Here is a 24,719-nt window from a genome sequence, read left to right as displayed (position 1 = left end):
AACTGAAAAAAAAAACCCTCAGGGGGGAAGGTGGAGCTCAGTCGATATTCACTAGTCACCTTCCGAGTGCAGGAGCCAGATTAGATAATCGCGGAATTCATGGACACTTTATCTCACACTAACAAATCAAAGAGGGATTGGTGCGACGGCAGCTGCATTCCTCGACTAGACTAACAGTAACACCCTCCACCCTCTCATCTACTTTCCACCATCAATAAACCAGTTGGGAGCGAACAGGCAAAACACTTTAACAGACATTTTATTGCTGGTGTGGGAATTTTTATTTTTCCTTTACAGATAAAGAGATACTTTTCTTCAGAAAAGCCAAGGTACATACGACAACAGCTGTGGTGTCCTGCTTACGTGTGGTGTTTGTACAGGCTATGGCTCACCTCATTTAGATCGGCACGGATTGTGTTTTAGGTGAAAGAACATTCTGAAACTTGGCTGTTACTCGGGATTTGATGCCTGAGATTGATGTACTTGGGAAGGCTAAAAGATTCAACGTTTCAGGAGCAAAGTAGTTTTCTTTCTTTTGGTATTTCCTCAACAGGCGCAGCTATAAAGGGGCGTTTGTGCCGTTGTAGGCGTGGACATAGTTGGATTCTTTCCCGGCCAATAAAAGCAGCTCCCCTCAATTCCTATAAAACTAACGCAGGAGAGGCACATGGTCTACATGGAAGAAGGACACGCTGGAATCCAAAATTGAATTGAAAAGGAACAGTGGATGATGTAAAGTTAGCCGCTGTGAAGCAGGCACATGGAAACTGTCTTCCATCCCCGATTGTGCGTCGTCCGTGTGTGACAACCTCACCCAGAGTTGTGTTGCGGTCACGGAGGCACTTTAAAAAAATATATTAACAATAACAACAACAATGATAATAATCATGTGGTCAATTAATTGATTTCTACAATGATTCAAAGGGATTAGTGCACGCTATTGTCATATTTACGATTGAACGACGATATCATCCACCACATAAACCCACAGAGCTCAGAATCGGTCTGCCTGTGCCTGGATCAACTCCACCAAAATTGAACACCACCACTTGCACCACAACTTAGACCTAGTCTCACCTAGTCTAAAGTCTAGTCTACTTTCTGTCACCAAATTGTCAGGTGCGGCTGGGGCGTGTTATACAAAACGCCCATTGTCCGTCGGAATGCCTAGAACGGCGCAGCACGGTATGCCAACTTCCCAAACATGGCAAACTAGATTTGTCCTGACACGAAAATGAAGATGCACCAGTTTTTATGCCAAGCGTACATCTGCCCTTGTAATCGCATTTGTTTTTGTAATGTGAACGAGTACTTAAAAAGATTCGATTTAATAAAAAAAAAAGAAGAAAAAATCTGAATTGGGCATCATGACCTGCAGTGTAAATGGAGCGCTGTGTGCCTCTGGATGCGAGTTTTGGCTGCTGGAGCTTTTTGCAGGTGTTGTCATTTTTATTTGTGCTTGGCGCTATTTAAAATGCATCGCTGTTTGTCGCCCCACCTTTTTTATTTTCTTTTGAGCAGAGTTGTATCTGAGGCTCATTTGGAATTTTAATTTAATATAAAGTGTTTCATTGCACAAAATAAATGTTTAATAATATCTAATAAAACTATAATACATATAATTACAAATACAATTAAACAGGTAAGACTGATTATTTTATTATCAAAATAAAGTATTCTATCCGTTGGGTTTTGTTCCTGAAATTGGTTGAGTCATCTCATTTGCTACCAGGAATTAGATTATGGCCTTTAGTGATGGTGTTTGTTCCCAATGGCCCTTGTACACCCCATCTCAAACTTTGGTCTTAAACTGGACAGTGATTTTAAATTGGACCGGCAAATTGGCCATTGTTAAATCCAGCTTCTTTCATCTTAGGCAGCTGGTTAAATAAAGTAAAACCTCTCCTTTCTCATGAGCACTTTGAAACAGTAATACATGCCTTCGTCACATCCCGACTGGATGACTGTAATGAACTTTACTTTGGAGTCAGCCAATCCTCCATTAAGCGTCTCCAGTTGGTCCAGAATGCTGCTGCTCGCGTCTTGACTGGTACTTGTTAGAAGGAGCACACAAGTCCTACTCTGGCATCCCTCCCGATACATTTTAGAGTTCTTTTTAAGATCCTATTATTTGTTTTCAAATCTTTAAATGGCCTCGCTCCACCTTACCTCTCTGAGCTCCTCCGCCCCTACAGACCTGCCAGTGCCTCAGGTCTGCGGACTAGACATTATTAGAGGTACCAAGAACTGAGCGGAGGCTCAGAGGGGATTAAGCCTTTTCCGTTGCTGGTCCCTCTCTTTGGAATGACCTCCCATTCGGCAAGTCCCCTCCGCTGCCTATCTTTAAAACTCATCTCAAAACTCATTTCTATTCTTTGGCTTTTGACTCAGCATGACTCAAGACTTGATTTTTAGATGCTTTCTACTGTCTTTGTTATTAATATATTGTTTTATTTTTTATTGTTGTATATATGTTATTTGCTCCATGTACAGCACTTTGTATACAGCGGTGGTTGTTTTCAAGTGCTCTCTCTATAAATACAGTTAAGTTGAATGGGTTGAATTGAGGATTAGCAGTGTTGGAAATGGAAAAATAAAAATCTTACAAAACTATTAAAAATATGACATTTTTTCTATTTATTAAATAGTGCACATTATAAATAACTGAAAATTAAATCAACATTTAAAAAAAAAGTGTCACTTTAAAATAAATTTTACCTTTAAATTGTCTATACACATTTTCAATATTTATTTACCAGTATTATCTTTTTACCTCATCTCTGAATGACATGACCGATTTAAAAAAATCGAAATGTGACCTGTGAGAAGAAGGGTATTCCCAAACCTGATATACAAGATGGTCCCTTCTCCTCTTTGTTTACCTCAGAAATAAGAATGAAGCACAAGAAATGAAACGTACCTCATTGAAGAGATGTTGAATCACCGTAGCAAGAGCCTCCACTTTTTTGTTTGCTTGGATGAGCAGTTTCCCAAGCTGGCTGGCCTGGTTTTTCTTCTCCGTAAGTTCTTTACTCTGGTTCTGTTTAGCTGCGACTGCACCAGGTTTGGGTCCACTTTGCAGACGTATTCCATGTTTGGGGCTCGACCGAGAACCTGCTCTTGCTTTGAATATGAGTGCAGGTGGTCCCGTGCTTCCTAACGCAGTGTTGGTGGAAAAAGTGACAGGCGCTGGGGAAACTGGTGCCACTGACGCACTGGCATTCGCAACACCTGGCACCTTGAAAAAACAAACAAACAAAAAAAAAATACATGACTCCTTTCCAATTCAAAGGATTCAAGAGGCAAACACAATCAAATTAACAGACACCATCACATGAATCGATAACAATCGGGACTGCTTACCAGTGCTCGTGATGGATTCTGCGGCTTGTTTCCTGCTGCAAGTGCTGGAACTGGCGAACTGCTGCGAATGTTAGTGGCTCTTGCATGGACGTCCCTGGGCTTGTTTTTGTCAACTGCAAAAAGACAACATCCTCTTATTTTGTGGTTGACTGGCACAACATTCAACATGGCGTGAACCCTCTTCCACACACACACATATGCACACTGGACACTCAGTCAAGACAATTACAAAAAATTGCTGTCAAATGAAACTGACTCTAAGGAAAGAAGAAAAGGAATCCCTCAACGAAGGGACAAATTTGTCCAGACAGAGGAAATTAAAACCAAACAAGCAACACATACACACACCAAACTGTCTCATTCATCCACTGCCATCAGAGAATACGCCCTTCTAGGCTTAGAGTGATGCATCATGGGATTGTGTGGTATTGATGGCAAAAAATGTGTCTGTGTGTATTTGTGAGTGCTTGGATGTGAGATGGACTCTGGATGTGCATTAAGGAGTGCATTACGGAGACAAAAGCAATCAAGAAGCAACTTTAACGTCTCTGCCTTTGCTCATATTATCTCCCAATAGTCCATCTCTGTACTCTGCGTTCCCTTCTGTTTATTCCCTCTCTGATGGTAATTATTTATTGGCTCTTCTGGTTCCATTAGGCAAAGAGCTGATTCTTGACTGGAAATAAAGCTCACTTTCAACAACATAGCCTGAAGAGCACCACACGTGCCACAATAAGCAACAAAACACATTGCTGCTCATTCGGAGCACAAGGGATCTTAACAGCTACTACTGAAAAGAGGAACGCAAAAAGGCTGCATGCATTGGGGTAGCTCCATGTAAACAGTAGAAGTGAGCTGGACAGAAGAGAAGAAGAAAGGATTGTATTGTCATTGTATTCTGTTCCAGTTCCAGGAAAAACACGTCATAAGGTTACAGGTACATTTGTGAAAAACTGGTATTATTTTGGAGGACTACATTTTGAATACAGGGAGAGACATGGCGCAGTTGAGTCCTTGATCGCTTTCTCAATTGATTGAGCAATTTCCTCCGAGTTAAGTGGACAACAGCGCACAATGTAGTTCAATGGTTGCCCCACATATAGGTGTTTGCTGGCTTGGTACGTGTTGGTTTTAGCGTGGTCTGTTTGGACAGTTACTGGAAGGGATGCATGGTGACTGTTTTGGATCAAATGGAGAATGTATTCTACCATTTTAAATAACATTTACAAAGAAAGGCGTAAGCTCACAAACTCATCCGGACGGGTTGTTACTGTACGTTGAGAGGTTCGTTGTTTTTAACGGATGGCTCTACTTTACGAACGGCAAAAGGAGAGATGGATTCCGTTTGAACGCAGCTTTATTGAAGGAGAAAAAAAGGACGTCTGCACCGCAGTACGATCGAGAACACAACTTTCGCAACTAAAATCACTTCCTGCTTTTCCTTACTTCAACAGCCTATCATAAGCTATCAACATAAAAACATGTCGACGCAATTATTAAACAACAGGATGCAATTTAGGGTAATCTTAACATGAAATAATAAAATGTTCAAACATAAAAAGATAATTAATAACACAACATAAGCTTACATCACCAAAGGAGCAGCTAGCAGGCTAACACCACGGCAAATCACCCACATCTTTACTATTTAAACGTCATATTGTCATCTGCTAAATTTGTCTCGTATCAAAATTGCAAACGTGTGAGAAGGGGAGATTGACGCTAACGCCTCCTTTTTGCCTTTCGCTGGTTATAACAAACAGTGGACATAATATCAAAACAAATTTCCCTCATGAGATTGAGCGGTCTACTCTTTCGAGCTATGTGAGGTGTTGCCTTCGGGCACAGTTCGAAAAAAAGCCATTGCTTCACATGCATAGCCAGGGGTCGGCAACCCAAAATGTTGACAGAGCCATATTGGACCAAAAAAAACGAAAAACAAATGTGTCTGGAGCCGCAATAAATTAAAAGCCTCAGAAAGAAGGCAGCACACGCTGTATGTATCTATACTAGCTATGTTAGCCTACTATCAAAATGACTAAATTGGCCACAAATACACAATGAGCCTTCCCGATTACACTCCCCCTGCAGTGCATCCTGTAGAGCAGGGGGGGCCCAACCTCTTTTTCGATCAACCAGCCTCCCGTGATCGACCCGTGACCGCACACGCACACACTTAAACACGAATGCCATCATGAGCAACAGCCACAAAAGCGGCTATGATGAACGAGGCACGGGACGCACTTTTGCAGCGTGTTAACTTTCGTAGCTGACGTGTACTGTTTTAAAATGCTTCTCTCGATCATTCAGATTGTCATTCTTTGCCAGTTCCCTCGGTGAATTGGACATGAAACGCCGTTCCTTCTTACAACAGCCACTTGCCTGGCATCCCGCTCTGCTAATATAAACGTGTGTCGCAGGCTATGACGCAAATCTTCGTTGACAGAAATGTTCAAATGTAATATTTATTCGACATATTTTTACAGCATTGGAAAATGTTAAGTATGTTTGTCCTCCTACAGAAACCATATTCAAACAAAAAATATATTTTCACTCCCCCATCTTTTTCCATTTTCCAACATTTTAAAACGCTCCAGGAAGCCACTAGGTGGCGCTAAAGAGCCGCATGCGGCTCCGGAGCCGCGCGTGTTGCCAACCCCCGTGCATGGCGTTCAATCAATACAACCATCCATCCATCCTTCCAACATGGAACCCAAGTGTTTAGCACGTCTGCCTCACAGTTCTAGTGCTTTAGATTTGAATTACCGGTGCTCAGTCTTGCTCCGGAATCGAAACCATGCATATTAAATAACCATGGGACAAATAAGGCCAAACATGAATCGTATTGATTTGATTTCTAAAAATAGATTTGGTTTGGAGTCATACAGAAGTAATTGAAAGTATTCAAGTTACATCCATTTAATATTATGGTATTTGAACTATGATACTAAATACATTTTAACAGGTAACTAGTAAGCCTGAATGAGTCGTTTGGAGATGAAATAAGTGAAATTTAAAAAAAACCTCACATTTTCATTTGACCCAAATCAGATAAAATAACAACTCAGAAAATGCACAAATTTATCAGAGCTTTGAAGAACCCCCCCCACCCCCCACAATTTCACTTATGTATTACATACTGTATATGGACCAAATAAAAGGTGGTCAGCGGCGTATGGCAAAAGGACAATGTGCATAAATACAACACTAGAGTTCCTATAATCTTGGATTCTGCATTAAAAAAAAGATAATAATTTGAATTCAAATGTCAACAAATGTTGAACATTCTATATGTGAATCAAAATGCACCTGCATGATTTATTCCAAAATTCCTACGTGATAGATGGATCGATGGAAATAGGAAAGTTGCATTTGTTGTGGCTTCTTTTGTACTGCCACCTGCTGGCAGAAACAAGAAAGTGGGGAAGTACTGGTCTGAATCCAGCGAATTTTAACCACACGCGTTCCCAAAACCATGTTACTGAAATGAAACTTGGTCTTTTTCCGTATCAGTTAACACTACACAGCTAAACTACATTTTTTGTAGTATTGTTGTGTGACTGTGTTACAGCTGTCGCCACATGGGAGAAGAAGAGCCACGTCTGACAGTACTGTAATGTATAAAAAACAAAATTCATCATCCTGTTGTTTCCTGATGACGCTGGATGGTGGTGTGAGGAAATAATTCGCCAATGACATGTAAGCAATGATGGAAAAGTGACCATTTAGACTTCAAAAGCAGCTGAAATGGCTGATTGATGAAATCAAAAAGCAAACTCAGTTGCTGTTAAAAATATAAAACACAATATTACCGTAACCTAATTGCATTTTGTCTTTTCAGAAACGTGCTCTTTAATTAAATTTTATTAGGACAACCATTTGTTGAATTGGCTCATATGTCGCGAAAAACACACTTTGTATTACTGTCTGAAATCTATGACAGCAACTATCACTACATCGTGGTGCAAAAAGAATCAAGCTGGGAATTTTTATGTTTCTCATTTTATGTCTGGGCGTGGGATGGGTCTTGTACCTGGAGTTTGCCATTCAGTGACACAGTCCTGCTGAGCCATGATTGAGAGAAATTATGGTTAGCATGCATTCTAGGGTCTGGGAGGTGTTCTTTATGTCATGAGAATGAACATATCGTCACAGTTCCAAAATACTGTATTGGCCAAAGTATTTTCTCGGTTTTGTCACAAAATACGAAAAATGGAACCAAATTCTGATTACATTACTGTAGATTGAAGAATTACGTCTCAGGGGTAGAAATGAATGATATGTTTCGGTAAGGATGTAGCTGGTCGGTTTTAGTTCAAGGTGGCCAGCATTCTGAGGACATGTTTAAGGCAAAAAAAAAAAATTGGAAAAGAATTAATCAATAAAGTTTAGTGATTTTCTTTTATTTCAGTGACCATTGTGAGTTCTTCTTTCATTAACAGAAAGAAGGCTACCCACAACATTTTTCATGCAGTGAAGATGAAAAGTTTTTTCTGTTCAGATGTGCAAAGTATTTACAATATTTTAAAAAATGACACTACTAATCATTTCAAAACTGTTTCCACCATTAGTGTAACCTCTATATTGTAAAACTCAACCAAAAAAAAGTAAAAATACAAGCTGAGATGACACCTTACCAATGAAGATAAAGCTGTGTACAGAATCAGCCGCCTTCAATCAGATTCCAAAACATATTTAATAGGAGTTGCCACACACCTGCCGCTATTTTAGTCATTCATGTTAAACAAAGTTAATTTGTTCTTGTAGTCTTCAATTGACATTTTTGTCGGCTCGTCGACAAACCGTGGTGCACAGAGTGCTTCCACAGCATCGGAGCTGTCACTGTTCAAAGGTATCACTCAGGAGGAAGATGCAAAAGAATTTCCAAGCCATTAAATACACCACAGATCGCAGAGAAGACTGTCATCATCAAGTGGAGAAATATGGCACAACAGTGACATTACCAAGAACTGGACTTCCCTCCAAAATGAATGAAAAGATCAGAAGAAAACTGTTCAGTGAGGGTGGCCAAGACGATAGTGGCAAAATGAAGGCGTTCCAGGAATTTTTGGCAAGTACTGACTGTTTAGTACATGCGAAAAGAATTTCCCGTCTTTTTTGTACGTCCGGACTATGAGGTCAGGTGGGCAGACGGAAGCCTTATCTTACAAAGAAAACCATCCAGGCCTGGCGACGTTTGCTCAAACACACCAGAAATCCCCCAAACGCACGTGTTATGGTGTAAGTAATTGACACTGAATTTTTGCAGCCATAATTCCAAAAGGAAGCCAGCACTAAACACAAGACGACTCAAAAGAAACACCATACCTGCAGTGAGGCATTGTGATATCCGTATCATGCTTTGCAGCTGTTTTTCTTCAGCTTGAACTGGGGCCTCAATCAAGGTGGAGGGAATTACAAACGGTAACAAATAGCAGTCAGTGTTGGCACAAAACCTCCAGGCTTATGCAACAAAGCAAAATATATCAGGAAAATCCTACTAGAACATCTGAACTTTATTTGGGGTTAAACAGAGGCACCGTAAAATTCAGACTTATCTTGAAAATCACTCCCATTTAAACGGGGGTAGACTCCATATCCACTCTGTGTGCATGTATAAAGTCGACCAACCCCTGTACAGTAAAAGTATACGCAAAGCATTTAAAATGTATAGAAATGCAACTAAAAAGTCATTTATGAAAATTATCCCATGAGAGTTTCTGCATTAAAAGTGTGATAAACGTGTGTCTCCTGATGACCTTGATAAGAGTAATGACAACAGCTTACATTGGCTGTGCATTCAACAATCAGTTCCCACACGCCACAAAGGGAACAAGTGCTGCCACTGTCTTTCCACACCGTATCCCGTATATGGCCTGTCAAAAATCAAGATGATTCTTTATGCGAATCAAACCACATAATGGCAGACAGCACACACTTGTGAAAGCTAGGCATTTTGAGTATTTAACAACACGCATTGGGGTCTGTCAATTAACCCTTTCAGGGACAACGGTTACTACGGCGGACAGCTTATCGTGTTATCAGGTTTAAAGGTTTACAAGTGTGCACGAAAGGGTTAAAGAAAAAATAATAATTAAAACCAAAACACACTATGGCCCACTTTAAAGGTTGATACACCCCTGCAGATTTAATCATTCAAAATGCACTAAATTAGAAAAGGCTTCAGCAAGAGACGTTTTTTAGGAATGATGCTGACATTTTAGCTCCAATTCAAAATTTTGAACTGGGTTTTAGATGAGAAGCGATAAACCTTGATGGCCTTGATCTTCGAAGGGAACCTTTCCAACTAGTGGCCAAAATATTAACAGCTCTCTGGTGAGATTGGAAAATATTCCAGTCCCTTAAGCACATACATCCTCTCATGTCCTCATTTGCAACGGCATTAGAGAAAACTCGATGTCAGATTATAGCTTGCACCAAAGCACAGTGCACCGCCCGGGTGCGTGTGCGCGTATGCACATACACTGACTCAAGCCTGTAACCTACATTTTAGGGGGACAGCAAGCAGCAGTGGGGAAGTGGGTCTGTGGAGCTCAGACAGAGAACAACATCGTAGCCAAACACGTGCCGCTGAGATCAGATGGCTCAAGACGAAAGACAAACAACAGCAACACGATGATGATGTAGCGCTGTCAAAGATTAAGGAGGGAATTATCACGTAAGATGATGCACTAACCCTTTTTTTTTTTTTTTACATTTCTTCGCAAACTGAATGAATACAAAATATAGGGATGTACAACTCTATTACCGACATGATACACATCTCAAGATACTGCCAAAGATGCGATATATTTATCTGAAACTACATAATAATTCCTTACATTACCATAATGATATTGGCAAAGCCGAGTGTAATATACATACAGTACATAATGATATATATTCTGATATCATTATATATATCCGAAACCCTGAACCTCTGTAATTTGACCTTGCAAATGAATGAGGCAATAGTGTATTTGGCCTACAGTATAGCCACGCAACAACAGCTAGATTAGACATCAACCTTGCACAGTAAGAAACCCTTTTTAATGGACGGGTTCATAAAAGCCAGACGCAGAATGCTGGCGAGTTAGTAGTGCATGTGTGTGAGTCACGTGGCTGATGTCCCTCTAGGCGTGGGTAGCGCAGCTAAAAGGAGCGCAGGGTCATGGCTATTCATCATGCCACCGCCGAAGCATTCGTGCAGAAAGCTTAGAAAAAATTTACGCAGGCTGGTGCAGACACCCGAGTGGAAAGACAACCGATGGCCCTATTGTACCCGCACAGCCACATCGGCTACAAATGCTGGTAAATAGAATAATAAAAAGCCCCAGAGCTCGGATTGGAGCAACAATGGCTGCCGATGTGAAAGCTGCACAACAGGAGAGGGGAGGCAAGTGGCTGTTTTGAAGGCAGATTTCAACCGGAGACAACAAATCACTCCAGCCACATTATGACAAACATCCGTCCAATAAAGAGTTGGAAAAATAGCATATGAGACATGCAGATGTAGTCTGAGCTACGTATGTACAAGATGGGTTGTTTGTGGCGCGCGCGGGCCACTGGCTTGTACTGCATCGTTTTGATTAGGAAAATGAAGAGATGCTCCAGGTTCTTTAAAAACAATATGAGTTTCACGTCTCCCTCAGCATCAAACTATTTTATCTCCTGTACGTATGGTGGATAAGGGCGAACTGAAGGGACGCTTTGCAATGGTTGAAAACAAATGGAAAAGAGACATCATGGGAAAAGGGTGGGAGAGATGAAGGACAGGAATGAGTGGTTGGTGTTGGGTGGGGGGAATCACAACTTTCTCAAATGGTTTGGACTTTTGCAACATCAACAACATAATGGCTGATGGGGATGATTAGGGGGACACAGAGGACAGTGTCATCTCCAGACCTGCGTGGAAGACCACTGTATTCTTCCTGCATCCTGACAGCAGCTGAAGATTTTGGAAAAGTCCTTTGGCTGTCAGCTTCACATGGAAGTCAGACAGCGATAATCTTGGAGACCATAACATCTTCCGTGCTTGTCCTCCAGAAGCGAAAGTCCTCCTCGGTGAAATTAAAGCTGCTGGAAGATTAAGCAAATTTTCTGCTCCTGGTCAAAGGTCACGGCAAAAGGCAACCCTCATCTGTTTGATTTTGTTAGTCGTAGTCCTTGTTGACTTCCTGTTTCCCAGATGAATTTGCATTAATGTAATTGCACTCTAAAAAAAATGTCTAATTTCTGAGATGAAGGACCTGAATTAAATTGTTGCAGAAGAACCCAGGGTCTCAGATTTTTCTGTACCAAAAAAAAAATTTTTTTTTAAATCACAGATTAAGAGAATAATGTAGAAATAAAAAGTGGCAGTCATTTACTGAATCCTTGTCGAAGCCGCATAGTCCTCATTTAAAAAAATTAAAAATAAATAAAATAAAAAAACAAGACCAAAAAGAAAGACCCGTCGGAAAAATCGGAGCTGCGCTGACTTAAAGAGGAAATGGCGCTAAACGAGATGTAGATTTCACAGCTGTGAAGGTGGTTGCCAACCACCCGGCGACAAAAGATGGAGTGTGTGAGAGAGAGTGAGAGAGAGACAGAGAGAGAGAGAGAGAGAGAGAGAGAGAGAGAGCAAACGAGAAAGGAGCAAGGTAGTAGTGATGTACTATGAGGGAGGGGTAAAGGGGAGGAGAGAAAATCTTCCATGCTGCAGCTGATTCGTCGTCAGTCTCCACTTCTACACACTGAACACAAACATCCACCAACTCAACGTACACTTAGCCTCAAAGAATATAATGCAAGCTCTGTGATCGAGCAATACAATCATGTACAGTCCATAAAAGCTATTTTGCAGCTGTTCGGAAGGTATGGAAAGCCGGTACACATGGAAACATACAGAGGGGAACGCTGCATGGGAAGGAGGGGGAGGGGAGTGGGTGGAATGTGAATTATCTTCCCCGCTCATTTCCTCTCTCCCTCCCTCCCCCGTTGCATTCATCCTCTGAGATCTTTTGCGTGCTGTTGGCTTACACTTCTACATCTACAATCATATACTTACTTGTAATGACAGATAGAGGAAGTAAATATATCTGGAATTTAATTATACCCATGGAGATGAGTCAAGTACGATTTTAGTAAATAGTCGCAGTAAGAGAAAAACATTTTATGGAACAACATTAGCGATTCAGGATCAATCAGACACAGTACAAACAATATTAAGTCAACTGGAAGTGTTGTGTTGGCTGCTTAAAAGGAACCGTGGCTGTTTTGACAGGTTTACTGTACATGGCTTATTTGGTTTATCGTAACATCCATCCATCCATCCATCCATTTTCCGCCACTTATCCGGTGATTGTAACAAATAATAAGATTATTGATCCATCCATCCATCTTCTGATGCGTTTTTCCGAAAAAGGGTTGCGGGACATGCTGGAGCCTATCCCAGCTGTCTTCGGGCAGTAGGCAGGGGACACCCTGAACTGGTTGCCAGCCAATCGCAGGGCACACATAGACAAATAACCATCTGCACCCACACTCACACCGACGGACAATTTGGAGTGTTCCATGAACTTGCCACGTATGCTTCTGGAACGTGGTAAGAAACTGGAGTACCCGGTGAAAACCCACGCAGGCACGGACGGGGAGAACGTGCAAACTCCACAAAGGAAGGCCGGAGATCGAACCCTCTGCACTGTGAGGTTGACGTGCTAACCAGTCGAGCACCGAGCCGCCCGCATTTAAAGATCCAGATCTTTGGATCCGCATTTAAAGATCCAGATCCAGACACTCTGGTTCAAACCACAGCTAACACGTGGAGGGACGCTGCCAGCACAGGTCCACGCTTCACGAACACACAGCGTCATAAATGATTGCCAAGATATTTTAAGTCATCCTTGGGGCCAGGATTACTTTTTGCAATGATCAAATTAGTCTTCCAGCAGCATAAAGTAGTTTCTCAAATGACATAACATCAAAGATGTTAAGATTTAACCACAAAACTATAAAACAGCATGCGAAGAGAAATCCAAATTAAATATTACAGCAAATGTGGTCCGCTCTAAACTGTGGCTGCATGAGTGTGTCCCGGCAGGAGTTACATAATTACAGAGGGACTGTAGAGGGGTAATAATTACGTTTGTATAAACTTCCACTTACATGGAACATACAGCGTTGTGGCTCAGGTTTAATGAGGAACTCGTATGAACTGACAGAAAAAGCAGAAAGTGTGTCATCTCCATATAACACAGTCAGGAAAATTCTTTCAAGTGGTTCCCTGAAGAGCACGAACAGAAATGTGTCAAAGCTACCTCAAGCATCTTGGTTAGGACCGAAAAACAGTCAGGCTCTTGCTCTGAATAAATGACACACCTGAAGCATTCAAAATTGGAACAAGGGAAAATAATGAGAAGACAAAGTTCATTAACCCTTTTGAGGACAGTGGTTACTACAGTGGAGAGCTTATCATGTTATCAGTTTACAGGGTTCATGAAAGGGTTAATTGTATTTGCTTTGTTGTATCAGTGACACTGTCAATCACAATAGCCTTGACAAATGCCTGAAAGAGGCATCCAATGCTATGCAGTCACACTGTCTGCAAATCTAAATTTAAAAACATGGTAAAATAACAATGAGGTCATGATCACTCTGCATCTCTGATCACACACATCTTGACAGTCCCACTAAAATGAAAATACAAATGTCATAATGGTGTGAACAAGCCTGTCACGTTTCGCGGTGGTGGTGGACCCCAAAAAGCAGGCAAGAGGGAGGAGCAGGCTGTACTTGAAAGATTGTATTAAAACTCAGAAAACTAAATCCAAAACAAACAAAGTCCAAAGTATCAAAGAAAACACATGACTGAAGATAAAACTTAACAATGACCTAAACATGACTGAAACAAACATGACAGCAGCCAACAAACAGCAACAAACATGACAGTAGCAAACAGCAACAAACAAACATGACAGGAGCCAACAGCAACAATGGCCCGACCATGAGTGGTCGGGTGGCAGTCCTTTTATACAATTACATAATGACCAACAGGTGTGCAGTTGCAGGGGGACTCCTACAGTGCCACCTGTTGGTCACAAACAGAATCACGACAAAGCCTGGCATATGTGAAGGAATGTACAAGTAGATGTCAATCGGGCTTGAAAATGGTGAAAGATCAAGACATTCCATCACCTTCAGATGCTGTGGGTGTGTCCACTAAATGCAGTGAAAACACCCCCCCCCCCACCACAAACACCATGTTCATATTAGGGGTGGAACTTTAACTAATTAATTAGTATTCATCAAGTAAATTAACGCATTACAAAAAATAAATGCATTTTAATCACAGTTTGCATTACAGACAATGCAGAACTTTTGTTCCAAACAATGCGTCATCTTTGTCAATGCATCCATTGCTGGTAGTACGCCCATTACACTGTCAGACGCGTAAGAGCCCGTCTGAAGTGTCATGGATCTGTTTGTGACCAACAGATGGCACTGTAGGGCTCCGCCTGCAGTTGCACACCTGTTGGTCATTGTGTAATTTGTGCCACTTTAAAAGACTTGATGCCCAACCACTCTGTGTCGGGTCATTGTTGCTGTTTGTTTGTTGCTGTGTGCATGTGTCATGTTTTGTTTTCTGTCTTGGGTTTTTTTTGCTACTTTGATTTTGCTAGACTTTATTTTGAGTGAGATTTTGGAGTTTGTTTCTCCTACGTACTCCGGTTTGTGTTCTTGTAAAACACATTTTGGTCAATCCACGCTGCTCCTCCCTGCCTCCCTGCTTTTTGGGGTCCTCCTATCAACTACCACCTTGCAAAACATGACATGAAGGCTGTAAAAAAGAAGAATCGACCTCGTTGCTCTGACTAATCAGAGGCAAACAAAAAACAAAACAAACAAAATGTGGTTTTGTGCAAACAAAAATGTGTTTGCATTCCACCGAGGTGCTTTAACTGTCTGGTTCCATAAACAGGACATGCTTCTTTTTTTTTTATGTGTGTGTGTGTGTGTGTGTGTGTGTGTGTGTGTGTGTGTGTGTGTGTGTGTGTGTGTGTGTGTGTGTGTGTGTGTGTGAGTGTGATTTTTTATATAAAATTAAAATCCTCGTCTCACCCCTCGGGTGGTGTCCGTCCCTCATTCAGCTCGGGTCCTCTACCAGAGGCCAGGAAGCTTGAGGGTTCTGCCCAGTATCCTTGCTGTTCCCAGCACTGCACATTTCTGGACTGAGATGTCCGATGTTGTTCCCGGGATCTGTTGCAACCACTCATCTAGTTTGGGGGTCACTGCCCCGAGTGCTCCGACCACCACATGCACGACTGTCACCTTTACCTTCCAGGCTCTCTCCAGCTCCTCTCTGAGCCCTTGGTATTTCTCGAGTTTCTCGTGTTCCTTCTTTCTGCTGTTTCCATCACTTGGGACCGGTACATCCACTACAACGGCTTTCCTCTGCCCTTTATCTATGATCACAATATCTGGTTGGTTAGCCATGACCATCTTGTCAGTCTGGATCTGGAAGTCCCACAGGATCTTCGCTCTGTCATTCTCCACCACCTTCGGAGGTGTTTCCCATTTTGACCTTGGGGTTTCCAGTCCATACTCCGCACAGATGTTTCGGTAGACTATGCCAGCCACCTGGTTATGGCGTTCCATGGAGGCTTTCCCTGCCAGCATCTTACACCCTGCAGTTATGTGTTGGATCGTCTCAGGTGCCTCTTTGCACAACCTACACCTTGGGTCTTGTCTGGTGTGGTATATCTGGGCCTCAATGGCTCTGGTGCTCAGGGCCTGCTCCTGAGCAGCCAGGATGAGTGCCTCTGTGCTGTCCTTCAGGCCAGCCCTCTCTCGCCACTGATAGGACTTCTTGAGATCAGCCACTTCAGTTATGGTCCGGTGGTACATCCCGTGTAGGGGCTTGTCCTCCCATAATGGTCCCTCTTCCAACGCCTCATCCTCTGTTCCCCATTGTCTGAGACATTCTCTGAGTACGTCATCCGTTGGAGCCTTCTCCTTGATGTATTCATGGGGCTTGGATGTTTCATCCTGGACAGTGGCTCTCACACTTACTAGTCCCCGGCCTCCTTCCTTTCGGCTTGCGTACAGTCTCAGGGTGCTGGATTTGGGATGGAACCCTCCATGCATGGTTAGGAGCTTTCGGGTCTTAACGTCCGTGGTCTAAATCTCTTCCTTTGGCCACCTTATTATTCCTGCAGGGTATCTGATCACTGGCAGGGCATAGCTGTTTATTGCCCGGGTCTTATTCTTGCCACTGAGCTGGCTTCTTAGGACTTGCCTGACTCGCTGGAGGTATTTGGCCGTAGCCGCTTTCCTTGTTGCCAGTTTGAGGTTGTTATTGGCTTGTGGTATACCGAGGTACTTGTAGCTGTCCTCAATGTCTGCTATTGTTCCTTCAGGGAGTGAGACCCCTTCAGTGCGGACTCCCTTTCCTCTTTTAGTCACCATCCGACTACATTTCTCAAGCCCGAATGACGCTGCTGTAGATCCTGGTTGTGTGGATCAGGGAGTCTATGTCCCTTTCGCTCTTAGCGTACAGCTTTATGTCATCCATGTAGAGGAGGTGACTGATCGTAGCTCCATTTCTGAGGCGGTATCCATAGCCTGTCTTGGTGATTACTTGGCTTAGGGGGTTCAGTCCTATGCAGAACAGCAGTGGGGAGAGTGCATCACCTTGGTATATGCCACATTTGATGGACACTTGGCCATTGGCTTCAAGTGTGGTTTTCCACATCCTCATCGAGTTCGCAACGAAGGCTCTTAGGGTCCTGTTCACCTTATACAACTCCAAGCATTCAGTGATCCATGTATGTAGCATCGAGTCATAGGCTTTGTTGTAATCAATCCAAGCTGTGCACAGGTTGGTATGTCGAGACCTGCAGTCTTGTGCGACTGTTCTGTCAACCAGGAGCTGATGTTTGGCTCCTCTGGTATCTCTACCAATGCCCTTCTGTGCTTCGCTCATGTATTGATCCATGTGTCCACTTATGTTAGCCGCAATGATGCCTGACATGAGCTTCCATGTTGTGGAGAGACAGGTTATTGGCCAATAGTTGGATACTGGTGCTGTCCAGTTCTTCATATCTGAGACTCTTTCCTGTATGTCTGCCACTGTTATGGTAACTGGGTTCTGTTCAGGGAGGTTGCTGTGCTCCTCTCTCAGGGTCACCAGCCATTGTGCACTGCTGTTATGTGCAACCTCCTTCTTCCATATGCCTTTCCAGTACCTTTCAGTTTCCAGTCTTGGTGGGTCAGCTCTGTTGTTGTTAGGACCCTGCCACTGAGCGTACACTTTCGCAGGTTGTGTTGCGAACAGCCTGTTTATTCGTCTGGCCTCATTCTCTTTCGTGTACCGCTTTAGGCGGCTGGTCAAGGCTTGGAGCCTTTGTTTGGCAGTTTCGAGTGCTTCAGGTATGGTCATCTGGATGTACCTCTCGGGTATCGGCCTTTTTATCACACCTCTCTGGGCCTCCGTCAATTGACTCTTGAGTCTTGTACTCAAACCCCCTCTGCCTACTTGCTCGGATTCTTCACCCGAGATGTGCAACAGATTCCTTCAGTTTTTCATTGATAAGGTCTCTACAGCTAGGACTCCGGTCTCAAATACCGCATCTGACCCCTCTGTCCATGTTCCATGTTCAGCTGTGCTAAATTCTTTTGAAACTGTGTCCTTGGCGCTTTTGGAGGATGTAGTTCGCCAGACGAAGCCATCTGGCTCCCCTTGCCTCTTCCCCCGCACTTCTTTCAGGAGGTTCTCCCGAGTGTTGGCGCATCGGTCTTGGATATCATCAACAGCAGCCTCTCTTCTGGTGTAGTTCCCCAACAGTTTAAACATGCTGTGGTCCAACCCTTGATCAAGAAACCTGGTCTTCATCCAGATTTGCTGTCAAGTTTCAGGCCCATTTCCAAACTGCCTTTCATTTCCAAAATTCTGGAAAAAGTGGTGCACATGCAGTTGAAATTTTTCTTGGATGAACATAACATCTTGGAGGTCTTCCAGTCAGGTTTCAAGACGATGCATAGCACGGAGTCAGCCCTGTTACGCGTTTCTAATGACATCCTCCTGGCAAATGACTGTGGAGACCACGTGTGTCTAGTTTTATTGGACTTAACTGCAGCATTTGATACAGTGCATCACAGTATTCTGCTGACTCGTTTGCAGCACTTGGTGGGCATTGGCGGCAGTGCTCTTGAGTGGTTTAGGTCCTATTTAGCTGACAGAACCTTTTGTGTCAGCCTTGGCTGCTCTGAGTCACACACTGCTCCCCTGTCATGTGGTGTTCCACAGGGCTCAATTCTGGGGCCTCTGCTGTTCTCGCTGTATCTGCTCCCATTGGGTTCCATCTTAAGGAAACATGGTATTCCCTTCCACTGCTATGCAGATGACTGCCAGATCTATGTCCCACTGAGCAAGAAAGACGCCTTCTCATTAAGGCCACTCCTATCCTGTCTGGAAGAAATCAAAACCTGGATGGCACAAAATTTCTTGAAATTCAATGAAAAGAAGACAGAGGTGATATTGTTTGGTCCCAGTGGCCCTTGTACATTCCATCCTGTAGACTTGGGCCCCCCGTCTCCTTATCTTAAGTCAACAGTCTCAAACTTGGGCCTTAAACTGGACAGTGATTTCAAACTCGATCGGCAAATTGGTGCCGTTGTTAAATCCAGCTTCTTTCACCTTAGACAGCTGACCAAAATAAAACCTCTCCTCTCACATGAACACTTTGAGACAGTAATTCATGCCTTTGTCACATCCCGGCTCGATTACTGCAATGCCCTTTACTTTGGAGTCAGACAGTCCTCCATTAAGCGCCTTCAGCTGGTCCAGAATGCCGCTACTCGCCTCTTGACTGGTACTCATAAGAGGGAGCACATAACTCCTACTCTGGCATCCCTTCACTGGCTCCCCATTCATTTTAGAGTTATTTTCAAGATCCTCTTATTTGTTTTCAAATCTCTGAATAATCTCGCGCCACCTTACCTCTCTGAGCTCATCCGCCCCTACACACCTGCCCGGCGCCTCAGGTCTGTGGACCAGACATTATTGGAAGTACCAAGAACTAAACTGAGGCTCAGAGGGGATCGAGCCTTTTCTGTTGCTGGTCCCTCTCTCTGGAATGACCTCCCACTGAACATTCGGCAAGCCTCCTCGCTGCCCATCTTCAAAACCCTCCTCAAAACTCACTTGTATTCTTTGGCATTCGACTCAGCATGACTTAGATTTGTTCTTGGTTTTACTGTTTGGTGCTTTCTACCGCCTTTATTACCGATTTGTCTTACTGTTTATTGTGCATGTTAAATTGCTCCATGTACAGCACTTTGTATGCAGCGATGGCTGTTTGAAAGTGCTCTATAAATACAGTTGACTTGACTTGTTTACTTGTCAAAGGGGGATTCTCATGATTTGATTTTATTGTGACTGAGCTTTTATCTCAATCCACTGCTATCTTACATTGTGAGTGGGATGGATATTTTATTTGAAATGGGGTGGATATTTTGGTGTTCGCAGTCACACATTGAATTTTAGCTGGCAACGCAAGCAAAAAAACAAAAAAAAACAAAACAAAAAAAACACGATTGAGTGAAGGCTCGAAACTCAGAATATGATTACATTTGATGCACTTCATAAGTGATGATGGTGCCACTGTCATTTTAAAATGGAATATGCATTGATCCATCGTGTAATATGTTTTACACGTACAGTACATTTACAGTGAACCTCTGGCGATTCATGATTCGCTATTCACCAATTAATCTACAGGATTCACTTTTTCTGCAGTTATGTGTTGGATCGTCTCAGGTGCCTCTTTGCACAACCTACACCTTGGGTCTTGTCTGGTGTGGTATATCTGGGCCTCAATGGCTCTGGTGCTCAGGGCCTGCTCCTGAGCAGCCAGGATGAGTGCCTCTGTGCTGTCCTTCAGGCCAGCCCTCTCTAGCCACTGATAGGACTTCTTGAGATCAGCCACTTCAGTTATGGTCCGGTGGTACATCCCGAGGAGGGGCTTGTCCTCCCATGATGGTCCCTCTTCCAGCGCCTCATCCTCTGTTCCCCATTGTCTGAGACATTCTCTGAGTACGTCATTCGTTGGAGCCTTCTCCTTGATGTATTCATAGAGCTTGGATGTTTCATCCTGGACAGTGGCTCTTACACTCACTAGTCCCCGGCCTCCTTCCTTTCGGCTTGCGTACAGTCTCAGGGTGCTGGATTTGGGATGGAACCCTCCATGCATGGTGAGGAGCTTTCGGGTCTTAAGGTCCGTGGTCTGAATCTCTTCCTTTGGCCACCTTATTATTCCTGCAGGGTATCTGATCACTGGCAGGGCATAGCTGTTTATTGCCCGGGTCTTATTCTTGCCATTGAGCTGGCTTCTTAGGACTTGCCTCACTCGCTGGAGGTATTTGGCCGTAGTCGCTTTCCTTGTTGCCAGTTCGAGGTTGCCATTGGCTTGTGGTATACCGAGGTACTTGTAGCTGTCCTCAATGTCTGCTATTGTTCCTTCAGGGAGTGAGACCCCTTCAGTGCGGACTACCTTTCCTCTCTTAGTCACCATCCGACTACATTTCTCAAGCCCGAATGACATCCCGATGTCGCTGCTGTAGATCCTGGTTGTGTGGATCAGGGAGTCTATGTCCCATTCGTTCATAGCATACAGCTTTATGTCATCCATGTAGAGGAGGTGACTGATCGTAGCACCATTTCTGAGGCGGTATCCATAGCCTGTCTTGGTGATTACTTGGCTTAGGGGGTTCAGTCCTATGCAGAACAGCAGTGGGGAGAGTGCATCACCTTGGTATATGCTACATTTGATGGACACTTGGGTAAGTGGCACTTGGGTAAGTGGCTTGCCATTGGCTTCAAGTGTATATATATATATATATATATATATATTTGAGCTGTCAGTTTAGTGCGTTATTATCGGCATTAATTTAAATGAATTTTGACGTGATTAAAATTTTTCTCTCGAGATTAATGCGGCAACACGTCACAGCGGATGTTATGTTGCTCTATAAATAAACCGGAAACAAAACAAGCGTGCTGCAGAAGTCCACTCCATGTCTGTTTTGCCAGCGCGAGTCACCGAAAAGGGATACTTAAAGTGTTTGTGAATGGAAAGTTTACTTTTTAAGAAGTTGCCAGATAGTTCCAATGACAAGACCAAAGTTACCTGTATGTTTTGCAGTCGTAAACTGAGCTATCATCATTGCACGTCGAGTCTGAAATACCACTTAATGGCCAAGCACACAGCTGATGTGAGTACTCTGCCCCCTCATCTAAGACAGACAGCTATGGATTATTTCAAAGTGAAGAAAATGGATAACACGACGAAGAACAAATTTGCTGAAGCCATAGCTAAATGTATGGCTACTGCATGCAAACCTGTAAACATTGTCCACAGCTCGACTCAAGCTGAAATCATTCGCATTCCATCGAACTGGATTACCAGCGAGAGCCTCCATTACAAGCTATGTACAGAAATCGTACGTAGCGGAGAAGGCTAAGGTACACCAAGCAGGAGAAGACACTGTTTCGGAGGAGAAATAAGAGACTAGGTTGATGAGCCTCTGGTGAATAGAAGAGCAGGCATTCTGTTGATTTCGAGGTATGCCACAACACACGATTGTTACTTGTTTGGAACTATTTTGTGTGGAAGGTTACCGTGTTCCGTGTCCTTTTAAATAAAGGGGGTGGAGCTTCTCTGAGTTCGTCTGACGGTGACGGTGCGCTGAGGCACGTCAAGAGTTCAGCAGTGCAGTGGTAGCGACCTAGCTGAAAATAAAACGTCTCCAGTGTTGTCATCGAACCAAGTGTAGTCATCCGAAATGATGTCTACACAAAACCGTAGAGAGACTTCCGCGCAAGAAGGACCAACACAATCAACATAGCCTGACTGCTGTGTTCAAAGCAAACTTGAGAAAAACGAAGTATGCAACCATGGCTTAAATCCACTATAGGCTGAGTACTAGTTTACCTTAAATGTGCACTTTATAATGTTATATTGCTCTGTTTTGAGTCCATAAAAAGAGCTGTTAAAGGAGCTGTTGTGTGACAAAATATTTTTTTCACTGTTGTTGATGGACAGTAATATTGTGTGAGAGATAATGTGTGAATAACTGCTCCAAGTGAAAAATGTTCATGTAAAATTGAAAATTGAAATTGTTGTTTAAGTAAATATTTGCATTTTGCACATAGAAAACTGATCCATGATTCCATGTTGATGAGAGCATTAAAACGGGAAAAAATAGGACAAAAAAATATATAAAAGGAAATTTAGAAATGATAAAAAATGTGTGAGTAATCACGATTAATTATGAGTTATTATGAGTTAATTATGGCAGTTGCGTTTTTAATCACATACTACTAGGGAGGAAGTGCCACAGAGCTACGAGGAAGTGTGAGTTGCTACGCATTGCAGAGCGGAAAGAAGGAGCAGCAACAGCAAAGTCAACATTTCTCTCGTGTGAAGCTTTCCCACATTTGAAAGTAAAGAACAGAGCGAAACTTGGTGGCAGCGCGTGTGTAGAAATTGGCGACGTGAAGAGGGGGTTGGACGAAACACTAGCTCGTTAGCACGGAAGCTAACCGCGGACGTTAGCACGGAAGCTAACTGCGAAAAGTCGCTACGCAGCTGGAACCCACCACCAGAGACCAACCAGCCGAACCCCAGCGAGCGTGAGGGAGCCGGCAACCCCATTTGCCACGTTAGAAACACCCAGCAGCAAGCCCACTGGACACGTCACAAACTACCATACAACTGACTAGCAACGAGACCCGACAAAATGCCACCCAAACAGAAGCAAGACACAAAGCAGGATGAGGATTTCCTGACCCTCACTCAAGTAAACGAATTACTCCAGCAACAAAAAGAGCTTTTTACGGCACTCTTGCAACAACAACAGGAATTGTCAAGATGATAATAGACTCAACAAACTCACGACTTGACACTTTTACCAGGGAAGTCCAAGAAATAAAAACCAGCATCAACTTTACCCAAAAAGAGGTAGACGACATTAAAAAAAATCTAATCTGTCAAACTGGCCATTCCAAAGACATGCAAACAGAATTCTACAAAATATGTGACGGCATGCTTGTATTAACAGACAAGATGGACTACTTGGAAGGACAGTCAAGAAGAAACAACTTGGTAATTGATGGAATTGAGGAAAAACCGGGAGAAACGTGGACTGAAACAGAGGAAAAAGTTCAAAAAATCCTCAAGGAGAAGCTGCTGATACAGGGGCAAATTGAGGTGGAGAGAGCTCACCGCACAGGAAGACAAGAACCTGGAAGACCTCGACCGAGGCCAGTTGTGGTGAAATTTCTCAAATACAAGGACAGATCAAGGATCCTACAAAAAGCAAAATACTTAAAAGGCTCCAACATCTACATCAACGAAGACTTTACAGATGCCGTACGACAAAAAAGAAAAGAGCTCCTCCCAAAATTAAAAGCTGCACGTGACAGAGGGGAAACTGCCTACTTAAGACATGACAAACTTATCGTCCACCCCCGCACCAGTACTCCAACACAACAGGCTCGAGTTCAACACCATCAAGCAGCATACTGAGAATTATTCACCACCCGAAGATAAAAACTCTGACCCTACTGAAGCAGGAAATTCACATACCAAAAACATGGACTTCGAACCCTTTGATGACCCTTCCAACCCTTTGATGACTTCCAACCCTACTGACCACAAGACATTTGACCCTGAGAACAACTTGGACCCGGACAATAACTTTTTCAAGACCGACCGACCGCGAGGGAGCCAGCGACGACCGACCGTGAGGGAGCCAGTGATGACCGCGAGGAAGCCAGCGACGACTGCAGGGAAGCCAGCGACCGCGAGGAAGCCGGGAGACAACCAGCCAGCGACCACCGCGAGGGAGCCAGCGACGACTGCAAGGGAGCCAGAGACGACCGAGAGAAAACCAGCGACGACTGCAGGGGAGCCAGTGACCGCGAGGGAGCCGGGAGACAGCGAGCCTGAGGGAGCCGGGAGACAACCAGCCAGCGCGCGTGAGAGAGCCGGGAGGCAACCAGCCAGCGAGCGTGAGGGAGTCGGCGACGACCGCAAGAGAGCCAGCGACCACGAGGGACCCAGGAGACGTCCAGCCAGCAACCGCGAGGGAGCCAGTGATGACGGCGAGAGCGAGCGACGACAGCGAGGGAACCAACGACGACCGCGAGGGAGCCAGCGACGACCGCGTGGGAGCGGGAAATTCACATCCCAAAAACATGGACTTCCAACCCTTTGAAGATATTGACTATAAGCCATTCGATCCCGAGAACAATTTGGACCCAGACAACAACTTCTTCCAGAACAAACAAAGGGTAACAAACTCTGACTATTACC

General features: G+C 43.7%; 1 protein-coding gene across 4 annotated transcripts in view; it reads right to left on the bottom strand.

Annotated features, from left to right (window-relative positions):
* Window positions 1-24,719, bottom strand: part of LOC147200736 (uncharacterized) — an 81,105-nt gene that overhangs the window by 19,088 nt on the left and 37,298 nt on the right. For all 4 annotated transcript variants that reach the window (XM_086119372.1, XM_086119371.1, XM_086119373.1 and 1 more), the window contains 2 exons: window positions 3,364-3,476; window positions 2,921-3,238 (listed from right to left, as the gene is read on the bottom strand). In XM_086119372.1, coding sequence (XP_085975498.1) covers window positions 2,921-3,238; window positions 3,364-3,476 — 431 coding nt within the window. The remainder of the gene's footprint in view (window positions 1-2,920; window positions 3,239-3,363; window positions 3,477-24,719) is intronic.

This window comes from Hippocampus guttulatus, chromosome 9, assembly GCF_054856545.1.
Source record: "Hippocampus guttulatus isolate MCC_2025c chromosome 9, RoL_Hgut_1.0, whole genome shotgun sequence".
In the NCBI taxonomy this organism is placed as follows: Eukaryota; Metazoa; Chordata; class Actinopteri; order Syngnathiformes; family Syngnathidae; genus Hippocampus; species Hippocampus guttulatus.
This window is presented reverse-complemented; position numbering and strand designations above follow the sequence as displayed.